This window comes from Theropithecus gelada, chromosome 12, assembly GCF_003255815.1.
Source record: "Theropithecus gelada isolate Dixy chromosome 12, Tgel_1.0, whole genome shotgun sequence".
Lineage (NCBI taxonomy): Eukaryota > Metazoa > Chordata > Mammalia > Primates > Cercopithecidae > Theropithecus > Theropithecus gelada.
The window spans coordinates 35,641,357-35,653,406 of NC_037680.1; the positions used below are offsets into that span (position 1 = coordinate 35,641,357).

The window sequence follows — 12,050 nt, forward strand, 5'->3', positions numbered from 1 at the left end:
TCTTCTTGACAATTGAGTTGTTTGGCTACCCATAGAGGCATTTTTCAGACCAGAACAAGATCTAATGTATTCTAATATTTTCATCTTGAAAATGTGAAATAAGAAAGAAGACCAGGTCCAGAGAAGTTTACAGACCAGTGAGGCTTACAGGCTACAGAAGTTTGGCCACTTGACTTAAACTCACCCTCTTCCACCCAGCCCAGTGCTCTTTGAACCACACTCTACACACTGTTCCTCCTTTAGGTCTCTGTAAAAATCAAATTTAAATCAACTGGCTTTTTAAAAAAGAATATATTTTCAGGTGTATTAAGAAAAACTAAAAAATTAGTTTGTAAAAGTCTTTTATTGTATCCGTGCCATACATAGTGAAAAATAACACTCCTAAAAAAAAGAATGCTACCTTTTCCACAACATTTTATTTTAAATAAAACTTCAAGTACTCTTACATAGGTACAAAAAAAATTCTGATCTATTTGCCTCCAACAGGCCACCACAACACACAGTAGATAAAACACAGTGGTTACAAATGTCTTTTAAATTTATTTCTGAGGCAAGGCAAATGGGAGGGAAATGTTTCTATGAAAAAATACTGTGTGCGTAGGAAATTGTCACAATTTTATTCCACATGGATACAAATGATTATACTTTAATTTAGGCCCTGGTGGCTTAAAATTATATAACAAAATAGAAAAATGGAAAACTAATATCCCCTACACCCTGTTTCAAAGGCAGGCACTACCAAGATTAAGGAGACGCCACAGTGTTGGTAGAGGATAATGACCGTACAGACTGTATAGCTATCATTACCTTCAGACGAAAATAAAATGCTACAATCCTCTAAGGCATGAACAATAATGTCTGCAAACAATATATACACATAATACATATTTAAAACAAGACTTAATATAAACAAGAATGAACAGTATATACATGTCAATGTTTTCACTGTTTTGAAATACAATTTAACTACACAAGTGATGCAGCAACATATATATATAAATGTACTTGTAACTCTACAGTAAAGTTTCTTTTTGGTGCTTTTATAGCACATCAGTGTAAACAGTTTAACTTGGCTTTGTTTTATATTTTAAAACATTCCTTGTTGTATTTTCAAGATTTAAAGCAATTTTCTAGTTCTTCCTTTTCACAGAAAACGAAGATTCTGGATGTGGTTTAATCATAAATAATTCATAAAATTAAATACATTCACTAAAAAATAAACTACAAAGTAAAAAAATGAAAAATAGATATTTATTGAGAGGGAAAGGAGAACCATTTCCCATGTTAGAGCTCTGGTGTTGAGTATTCAGTGCGATTTGATATATTTTAATTGCTATTGCACTATAACACCCCTTCCTTTGAAAATTCTTTGGGTGTGCTTCCCTGTTCTACCTAAATTAGCTGATAAATCACACAAACCAATAACCGAGGGCCTTGGTTGTTGTAGGAGTGAAGCCTTTAAAAATGGTATCATTCTTCTGATACTTTTTTTTTTTTATACTTATCTTAAGGAAAAAGAAAGTCATTATGTATGTGCCTTGCACGTTTATGTAAATACAGTTCACATTGCTGGTCTCATTTGTCCTTGTTTAAAAGGAAAAAAATAAAGAGATTATTATAACTTCAGCTCACTTTGAAAGTATCTGTCCACTTTTTTTCAAAATACTTCCTCATATTGTGGCCAGCTCTGCCTATATCAGAATCATCTTCATTAAATGTTTCACAGTTGTCAAAAACAAGCCTGACATCTAGAGCAAAGGTTTCAAGGTTTGGATACCTGAAAGAAAACACATAATTAGAGATTGCTTTCATAGAGTGGATTTGTTTTGTAAACAAAGAAAGAGGTAATAAAGGGTAACAATGAAAGAAAAATGATTAGGATAACTGCATTTAAACTGATATATATGATACCCTTTTATAAATGGAACATTTAAAAATTTTTATGTGTTCTGAAACATACTGGATTTAAAGAACAGGTTAAATGGAAAAATAGATTTCTCCGAAGATCAAAACATATTTTAACAGGCATTTTCCCCATAACCCGTCTCCTGTTTGACCTGTATCACACAATTCTGTCACAGGACCTATCCCACTTGACTAGTTTATTAAGTTCTCTGACCAAATGTATCACTTGCGGGATCCTATTATCTGTATTTGAAAATGCTCAGCTGCAGTAGAAATCATGTCAATGCTCCCCATGCAACGATAAAAATTACACTTTTCCTGTAGCTTTTATATACACCCCAAGATATGGTGCTCTGTGTTAAGTCTTCCCCATTTCCCATTTCTCTTCTCTTCATATATGCTCTTCTGCCCAAGCATTAGAGTATGACGAACTCAAACAAGCAAAATAAGCATATGCTATGTCTCTACTAGAGGTAACATTACAAGGGTCTGTCTTTCAACAAGAAGTACTATGGCTTCTGTGCTTTTCTGGTGGGATAAGCTCAATTCTCTTTCTCTGTAGAAAAACAGAAAAGAGAAAAGAAAGGTGGATGAATCTACGTAAGCTTATTAGTAAGAAGGGAATGGTCATTTCAAGCCAATTCAACAAATTTTAAGACAGCTTTTAGAAATGCAAATTTTAAGTTAACTCTAACCTATGACAAGCTGGATACTAAAATAATGTAACCATTAAAAATATTCCATGAGTGTAAATCAGTACAACCACTATGAAGAATAGTTTGTAGGTTCCTCAAAAAACTAAAAACAGAGCTACCATGATATCCAGCAATCCCACTGCTGGATATATACCCAAAAGAAAGGAGATCAGTATACAAAAGAGATATTTGCACTCCTACGTTTGGTGCAGCACTGTTCACAACAGCCAAGATTTGGAAGCAATCTAAGTGTCCATCAAGGGATGAATGGATAAAGAAAATGTGATACTTAAACACAATGGAGCACCATTCAGTCATAAAAAAAAGAATGAGATTTTGTCATTTGAAACAACTTGGATCAAATTGGAGGTCATTATATTAAGTGAAATAAGCCAGGCACAGAAAGACAAACATCATGTGTTCTTACTTATTTGTGGGATCTAAAAATCAAAACAATTGAGCTCATGGAAACAGAGTAGAAGGATAGTTACCAGAGGCTGGGAAGTGCAGTGGGGAGGTGGGGATAGTTACTGGGCACAAAAAAATAGAAGGAAAGAATAAGTAGGTAATAGCACAACAAGGAGACTATAGTCAATAATAGTTTAATTGTACACTTTAAAATAAGTAGAAGAGTAGAACTGGATTATTTGCAACACAAAGGACAAATACTTGAGGTGATGAATACCCAATTTTCCATGATGTGATTATTACGCATTGCATGCCTGTATCTCGTGTATCTATAAATATACACCTACTGTGTAGCCACAAAAACTTAAATAAAAATTAAAAAAAGAGAAATACCCTATGAGGCACTGACGCTGTGAGAACTTGTCGAAGTGGAATTCTATTTCTTTGGTGACATATCTTGTATGACCTTTCACTCCCTTCTTCTGTGTGATAATGAAAGGAATATTTCTCTATGTGTAATGTGCTCACAGAGTTAAGTCAGCCCTTAGGTAACCTCATCCATTTTCCTAGGAATTATTTGCTTATTACTGTTGAGGTTAAGGAATTCACATAAAATAAACCATATGAAGGTGGATGATTCAGTGGCATTTAAGTCACAACACTGTATTATTGTCACCTCTAAAACACTGTCATCACCCTGAAAGGAAATGCCATACTCATTGAACAGTTACTCCCCATTCCTCCCTCTTCCTAGCACCTGGCAACCACCAATCTTCTATCTGTCTCTATGGATTTATCTATTCTAGATACTTCATATAAATGGAATCATACAATATGTGTGGGAATAATTTTTATAAAATATTTTAAAGTTAATTTGAGAACTACTTCTCTCTTTGTTCCTTGCCCAAAGAAAAGGTTAATGATCAACATTAGGGAGAGTGGAATCCAGGAGAGAATTCTAGGTGAGATTCTAGGTGAAAAAAGTATACAACTCATATGTGTGTCCTTCCTTTATGGGATGGGGCAGCTGATGGAAATCAGAAAAATTCATTTAAGTAGGCCCCTCCCTCTATTCCAAAAATTTCTAGTTTAAAAATTTGAAACATGGTTTGTGAGTTTTGGTTCCAACTCATTAATTTCAGTTTAGTCAAACAACCCAAAGTGGAGAGTTCAAGGAGCTTGAATCCACTGAGTTTTGCTTCCCACACAGCTGGCATCACAAACAGGATTACACAGACTGTTTCCTTCTCTCTTCCTCTTCCCCACAGGAGCTCTGATTTGGTAGCTTTTTTTTTTTTTTTGAGACAGTCTCACTCTGTTGCCCAGGCTGGAGTGCAGTGGCGTGGTCTCAGCTCACTCCAACCTCCACCTCCAGTTTCAAGTGATTCTCGTGCCTCATCCCTGAGTAGCTGGGACTACAAGCATACACCACCACGCCCAGCTAATTTTTGTACTTTTAGTACAGACGAGAGTTCACCATATTGGCCAGGCTGGTCTCAAACTCCTGACTTTAAGTGATCCATCTGCCTCCACCTCCCAAAGTGCTGGGATTACAGGCATGAGCCACCTCGCCTGGCCCATATGATTTTGTAGCATTTTATATATATATATATTTCTAAGCCTATTTGTTTTAACAATTTTGAGGTTTACGTTAATCTTTTATCTAGGAATTGGAAGATGATGGAAGTTAAAATCAAGAGTTAACTTAAATACTAGTAAAGTCTTCATGTGTAATTCTTTTTCTCGGCCATGTTAGTTACAAATTTCATTGTGCCATCCACCTAGACAACTGACTATTTTGATAGAACAAACAAAAGAGGCCGGGCATTGTGGCTCACGCCTGTAATCCCAGCACTCTGGGAGGTGGAGGTGGGTGGATCACCTGAGGTCAGGAGTTTGAGACCAGCCTGGCTAACATGGTGAAACCCCGTTTATACTAAAAATACAAAACATTAGCCAGGCGTGGTGGCGCGCACCTCTAATCCCAGCTACTTGGCAGGCTGAGGCAGGAGAATTGCTTGAACCCCGGGGGGGCGGAGGTTGCAGTGAGCCGAGATGCACCACTGCACTCCAGCTTGGGTAAGAGTGAAACTCCGTCTTAAAAAAAAAAAAAAAAGAACAAACAAAAGAACTAGTCCATATCTACATAACAGTGTTTACATATTGGAACCAATAAGTACCAATCAATCATTTTAATGGTTTTAAATGCTTCCTGAATTTAGGCAGGTCCCTTCTGTAATTAAAAAATAATAAAACAAAACAGACATAAACCTTTAGACGACTGTTATTTCATCCTCCAAAGAAATAAATTAGTCATTTGGTCAACCTAGTAAATCACTTGATATATGTGAGGGACACAGATCATTATAAGTTCTATTTAACTCTTCTAAATTGAATATAAATCATAGAGTACAGTTATTTTCACCAAAAGAATGTATAGGAAGAACTAAATATATACTAGATAATAACAATGTAATTAAAATATATGTTGTATGAGTATCAGGAAAGCCTCCCAAAATAAGTAACTTTATTCCTGGAATAGGATTGCAAAGATAATACGGTAGAGAAGAGCAAATAATAGTTTTCTCTCCCACATTTAATAAATGGAATTTTGGTATTCTCCAATAACTCACATTAAAGCTCTTAATGTGTAAAGCTTCCAAAGATCTTCTATTTCTACATTGTAATAATCTAACAATATTTGAGTCAATTTTTGTTAAATCCACGTGACGTGTGGTCGATACTCCATGGATGCAGAATACAAATTCCGGCTTATATGTTACTTACTTTGGGAGGCTCTCCTAATACTTTTCCTTACCTTCAGCTTGGGTTGGTGGTGCTCTTTCAATGTCAAAAGCAGGTCTATTACACTGGTTTTTAATTTCTTAAATAATTTTAGTTGGTTTCTCTTCTACAGCATTCTACTCTAACCAAATACGCGCGTGTGCACGCACGTGCGTGCACCATACACACACACACACACACACACACACCTGCCTCAAAGGCAGGGCCTAGATCTTGCTGTTGATTAAAATATCTTTGGCTCACGACAAATATGCCTAGCATATATCAGGTATTCAATAAATATTTAGTGAACTGAAATGATTTACTTACTGTCCACTACTTAGTTTCTCTCTAATTGTGGAAAAATCCATAGGCTTCTTAATAACTTTCTTATAACCAGGAACAAGTTTCAAGTTTACAGGAAGTAGAAAAGGCCATGCATCCTCATGAGTTTCCATTTCAGTCAGAATCATACTAAAGAAAATAATGATTGAAATCAGTATCCCTACTTTACAATTGTCTTATTTTTTAATTAAAAAAGTTTTCAGTTATTTTATATATATATGAGACAGGGTCTTGCTCTATTGCCCAGGCTGGAGTATAGTGGCACCATCTTAGCTCACTACAACCTCTGCCTCCCGGGTTCAAGTGATTCTCCTGCCTCAGCCTCTCGAGTAGCTGGGAATACGGGTACATGCCACTACACCCAGTTAATTTTTGTATTTTTAGTAGAGACAGGGTTTTGCCATGTTGGCCAGGATGATCTTGAACTCCTGACCTCAGGTGACCTGCCTGTCTTGACATCTCAAAGTGCTGGGATTTCAGGCGTGAGCCAATGTGCCAGGCCCAGTTATAATCTTTCAAATAAAACTCAATGCAAATTAACATTAAAAGAAGATAAAGGAATACATTTGCTATACTTACACATTTTCTTAACATTTATGCTTTACATTTTTTTATTTCCACAAATTGTCAGAAAGGAAGCTTTGATATGGTAAGAGGTTTCTAAACAAATAAAATGGGACATTAGAAATATACATTGCATGAAAACGGAAATAATACCTGCAAAGAGCTAGGTCCTTGGAGTCATCTCTTTTCGGCTTCTTAACTGAAGTAAAACTTTCTTGTTTTGACAAGTTAATAGAAGTGTTTTCTTCCATTTTTCTTTTCTTGAGGTCTTTGTTTCCTCTTTTTAGTGAACTACTTGTAGATGCAGAGTCTTCATCTTCAGTGTCTCCTGTTAAAGTTACCTTCTTGCCTTTCTTTGACTCATTAGTCTTTTTTCCTTTGACATGAAGTTTTTTGATTTTTAGAGTTTGACCACTTGCCTTTAATTTTAAAAAAGTAAATGAGGTGTAAGAAAGTGACTATCTACAGACCTTCTATTATTTTAAATTATGAAAAGTCTGACAGGACAAACAAGTAAAAAGAATAACTTGGATTTAGAATGTTGATAACTCTATTATTCTTAAGAACGTTCTGTGTATTTCTTCCTTTCATAATATAAGGATAAAATCTAATAAAACATGAAAGGTCTATTCATCTTAAGAATTCTTAAAACTTGAAGATGTTGATCCCATGGTAATTCATCTACAGAGGGTGTCTGCAGTATTCTTTCAGTCTAGGTCACTACTTGAATGAGTTTAAAGATACAAAAGAATTAGGAACAAAGATGAATATAAATTAAAACATAGAGATTGTTAATAAGAAAGTTGAGGAGGTAATAAAAAGCCAGGCCAAAAAATGAAAAAGAGCTAAGGAAGTGTCAAATAGAGAAGTCCAAGTGATCAAATCTACTAGAAATTGATTTTTTTTTCCTGGATAAAAAATAAAAGGTATTTGCAATAAGAAGAGAGTTCCACAAACTTGTGGTTCCCAGGTGTGAACAAAGCAGTGGTGAAAGATGGGGTAAAAAGATGTCTGTTTTTGAGAAAAACAACATAGAAAGAAAGACATAAAGGACATTATACTTGTAATCAAAGGATATGAATTCCAGCTATGGCTCTGCTACTAACTTTAAGCAAAAATATTTGTGAGGCCCTGTTTTCTCATTTTAAAAATAAGGATGACAAGCCACATACTTGCTAGTCATTCTAGCTCTAGAATTACATGAAAAAAGAAATCTCAACGTGGTCTTATGCAATGTAACTACAAATTGCAGGCAGCACACTGCTGCAACAAGAAGGGTGCCCCACCCTGTATTCATAGAGAAAAAAAATCTGCCTTTTGAGAGTTAAATGTTATAATAAATGTAATAGATCATGAAAGAAAGGTAGGTAAAGTTCTGGCAATGTATGACTTTTATTTTTATTTTCCAAATATGTGGTTAACACCAAACACTTTTAGAAAACTGTTACCTTAACCAGATTGTTAAGAAATCCTAGACTGCAAAGTCACATAATCAGTGTAGCAATAATTTAAAGTTGGCTGTATTCTTTTTTTTTTTTTTTTTTGAGGCAGTCTCACTCTGTTGCCCAGGCTGGGAGTACAGTGGTACAATCATGGCTTACTGCCCAGCCTCAACCTCTGGGGTTCAAGAGATCCTCCCACGTCAGCCACCCGAGTAGCTGGGGCTACGAGTGTGTGCCACCATGCCTGGCTAATAAAGTTGGCTGTATCCTTAAAACTGGCTGAAAAACATTTCTTTGGAGTATTTCATAGCAGTTTCTTTGAGGATTTCATGACCCCTGCCAGTACATTACTTAAAAATGCTCTTAAGCAGTTAAAATTATTTGCTTCTTTATTGGCAGGTTAAAGTATAGTTAAGGAGATATTTTAATTGACTAAATAAGGCAAACCATAAATTCAACGCTTTCACCATATCATATCAAAGAATCACAATCCCTGTCACTAACTGAAATAATTAATATGTTTTATTCAGTCTCTTCTCCACTTATTTATATTCATTAAAATCTGATTATTTTGGGTTTTTATATTACACTTAGCTTTTAGCACTCTGAAATCATTAAAAAAGAGAGTACTTAATATAATGAAGAAAAAGTCCATTTAATGACAAGTTAGATTAAATAGCTGTGTTACTTAAAACAGAAAAAATTTTATGAATAGTGGGCCAAAACATCTAGTTTCTACTTGAACTAAAATATTATTTGGGATAATTTTCTAACAAATTAATACTCACAATAAGAAAATATGAAATTGGGCCAGGCATGGTAGCTCATGCCTGTAATCCCAGCACTTTGGGAGGCCAATGAGGGCAGATCACTTGAGGTCAGGAGTTTTAGAACAGCTTGGCCAACATGGTGAAACCCCGTCTCTACCAAAACTACAAAATTTAGTCAGGTGTGGTGATGCACGCCTGTAATCCCAGCTACTCAGGAGGCTGAGGCACAAGAATCACTTGAACCCAGGAGGTGGAGGTTGCAGTGAGCTGAGATCACACCACTGCACTTCAGCCTGAGTGATGGAATGAGAGACTGTCTCAAAAAAAAAAAAAAAAAAAAAAAAGAAAGTATGAAATTAAAATCACAGAATAAAAAAACTTATGATTTTAAAAAAAAAAGATTCAAGCCTGTAATCCCAGCACTTTGGGAGGCCGAGACAGGCGGATCACGAGGTCAGGAGATCGAGACCATCCTGGTTAATACGGTGAAACCCCGTCTCCACTGAAAAGTACAAAAAACTAGCCGGGCGAGGTGGCGGGCGCCTGTAGTCCCAGCTACTTGGGAGGCTGAGGCAGGAGAATGGCGTGAACCCGGGAGGCGGAGCTTGCAGTGAGCTGAGATCTGGCCACTGCACTCCAGCCTGGGCGACAGAGCGAGACTCCGTCTCAAAAAACAAAAAAACAAAAAAACAAAAAAAAGATGTGTGTAAACTGATCTCATTAAATAGCGCAAATACACATATTTCAAAAGCAAACTTTCATCAAGTTACTCCATTACCTATTATTTTGCTCTTGGGCAGGGCATCCACCCAATCCCCATCACCTTTTCTTGGCTACAGTACAAATTCAAAGAGGAACTTAGTGGGTCTTAAGCAACACTTACCAGATTTCATGAACAACAGCACATATCTTTCTTGTTTATATATTGATATAAGTCACAAACTGGTAGCTCGCAGGCTCCAAACAGGCCACAGAATGTATTTGGTTCATATAATGCTTGTAAAAATTCTGAATTTGTTTCCAATATTTAATATTTGGGAGGACATAAAAATCCATAGTCTCGACTTCCCTTGAAATATGAGTGGGTTCTGGAACATGGGGCCCACATTCCTACATGACAGCAATTGGGTGAAGTTGAGCTTTGACTGTTAAATTTAAATAGGGCCATGACTCCCCTCTTTGCCACAGCACCCACGAGGGGTCCAATGAACTCTTTCATGTCATTTACTTGGCTTTTGTAGGCAACGAAGTTTGAAATGTTTAATATGTGAGTTTGTGTGTGTATGTGTGTGTGTATCTAAGAGTGTGTACTAATACAATTGGACCTCCATATCTGCAGGTTCTACATCTATGGATTGAACCAGCTGCAAATCGAAAATATAAAACAAAGGCTGGGTGCAGTGGCTCATGCCTGTAATCCCAGTACTTTGGGAGGCCGAGGAAGGCAGATAACTTGAGGTTAGGAGTTCGAGACTGGCTTGGCCAACATGGCAAAACCCTGTCTCTACCAAAAATACAAAAGTTAACCAGGCATTGTGGCACATGCCTGTAATCTCAGCTACTCAGGAGGCTGACACAGGAGAATCGCTTGAACCCGGGAGGCAGAGGTTGCAGCAGTGAGTCAAGATCATGCCACTGCACTCCAGCCCGGGCAACAGAGTGAGACTCTGTCTTAATAGAAAAAAAAAAAGAAAATATAAAACAAAAAATCCAACCCCCTCATAACAAAACAATAAAAAATAATAAATAAAAAACAATATGGTATAATAACTATCTGCATAGCATTTATGTTTTATTAGGTATTATAAATAATCTAGAGATGACTTAAAGTATATGGGAGGATGTGTGTAGGTTGTATGCAAATAATATTCCATTTTATATAAGGAACTTGAGCATCTGTGGACTCTGGTATCCATGGTGGATCCTGGAGCTAATCCCTTGCAGATAATGAGGTATAGCTATGTTGTATATATATGCACACACACACAAACACACACATACACATCTTTTCAATTCTGTGATCCTGTGATCACATATATACATACATACACACATACATACATGCACAGTAAAAACAGTTAATCAGGGTAATGTATGCAGAAAAACCCACTTGAGAGCAAGGTGTATGTATAGTATAAATATTTTTAAATAACTATGAATTAACTGGAAAGATACTTTAAAAACCTTAACTCTTCCTTATATATCAAAATCAATGTTTAGAGTTTTATTGTTGTGAGAAACATCTAGTTCACTACATTTAGGAAAAAAAAAGCAGAAGTTTAGAAAGTTGTATTCACATAGAAAGGCTCAAATGAGATTACAGATCTTATGTCTCCAAGTCTACTCCTTGAATGGCAGATAGCTAGGATACTAATTTAAGAAAATTTATTGAAAACAAACATCCAACGACCTACCAGGTAATACTCCCAAGACCGAAAACATTTATCTGTTAGTAATTCATAGAGTGTTAGAGAAACTTTCTATAACTTAACAGTTATGAAGTTAAAAGGTAATTTTATGTACAATCAGTGAAGACTGCTGTTGTTATATTTAACTATGAATGACAAAAATGATCAAGTAATGAGAATAATCAAAATAATCAAAAAATGATTATTAGTGAATATGATGCCATGTAAGACCACTTGCTATCTTGTGAAATATAGTCTAAAATATAATAAAGTATTAAAATTAACATTTCACATAACTATAAAGTTATAAAAACTTTTACATATATGACCTTATTTGATCTTCACAAATCCCCACAAAGCAGATACTATCCCATTTTACAGATGATAACCTAGAGGCAAAGAAAGCACTCCAATGTTTACAGATCAGGGAGGTGGGGAAAAATCAGTGAAGGAGATTTGAGAAGAAGCAAAGACTGGAAAGAAAACCAGGTGAGTATGGTATGCTAGAAGTCAAGTGAAAATCAATGTTTCAAGGAGGAGAAAGTGTTCAGCTCTACCAAATGTAATAGGTCAGATGACAGGCACTGATCACTGGAGTGGGAAATGTGAATGCTGTTTGTGGCCACGATAAGAGCACTTTTGGAGAAGCTGTGGAGGTGAAAATCTATAGTGAGCTCAAGAGTGAATCAGGGCCGAGTGTGCTGTCTCACACCTGTAATCCCAGACTTT

General features: G+C 36.0%; 1 protein-coding gene across 4 annotated transcripts in view; it reads right to left on the reverse strand.

Moving 5' to 3' along the window:
• Positions 1-324: 324 nt before the first annotated feature.
• Positions 325-12,050, reverse strand: part of BAZ2B (bromodomain adjacent to zinc finger domain 2B) — a 310,475-nt gene continuing 298,749 nt past the window's right edge. For all 4 annotated transcript variants that reach the window (XM_025405435.1, XM_025405437.1, XM_025405434.1 and 1 more), the window contains 3 exons: positions 6,855-7,120; positions 6,123-6,266; positions 325-1,777 (listed from right to left, as the gene is read on the reverse strand). In XM_025405435.1, coding sequence (XP_025261220.1) covers positions 1,624-1,777; positions 6,123-6,266; positions 6,855-7,120 — 564 coding nt within the window. In that variant the 3' untranslated portion in view covers positions 325-1,623. The remainder of the gene's footprint in view (positions 1,778-6,122; positions 6,267-6,854; positions 7,121-12,050) is intronic.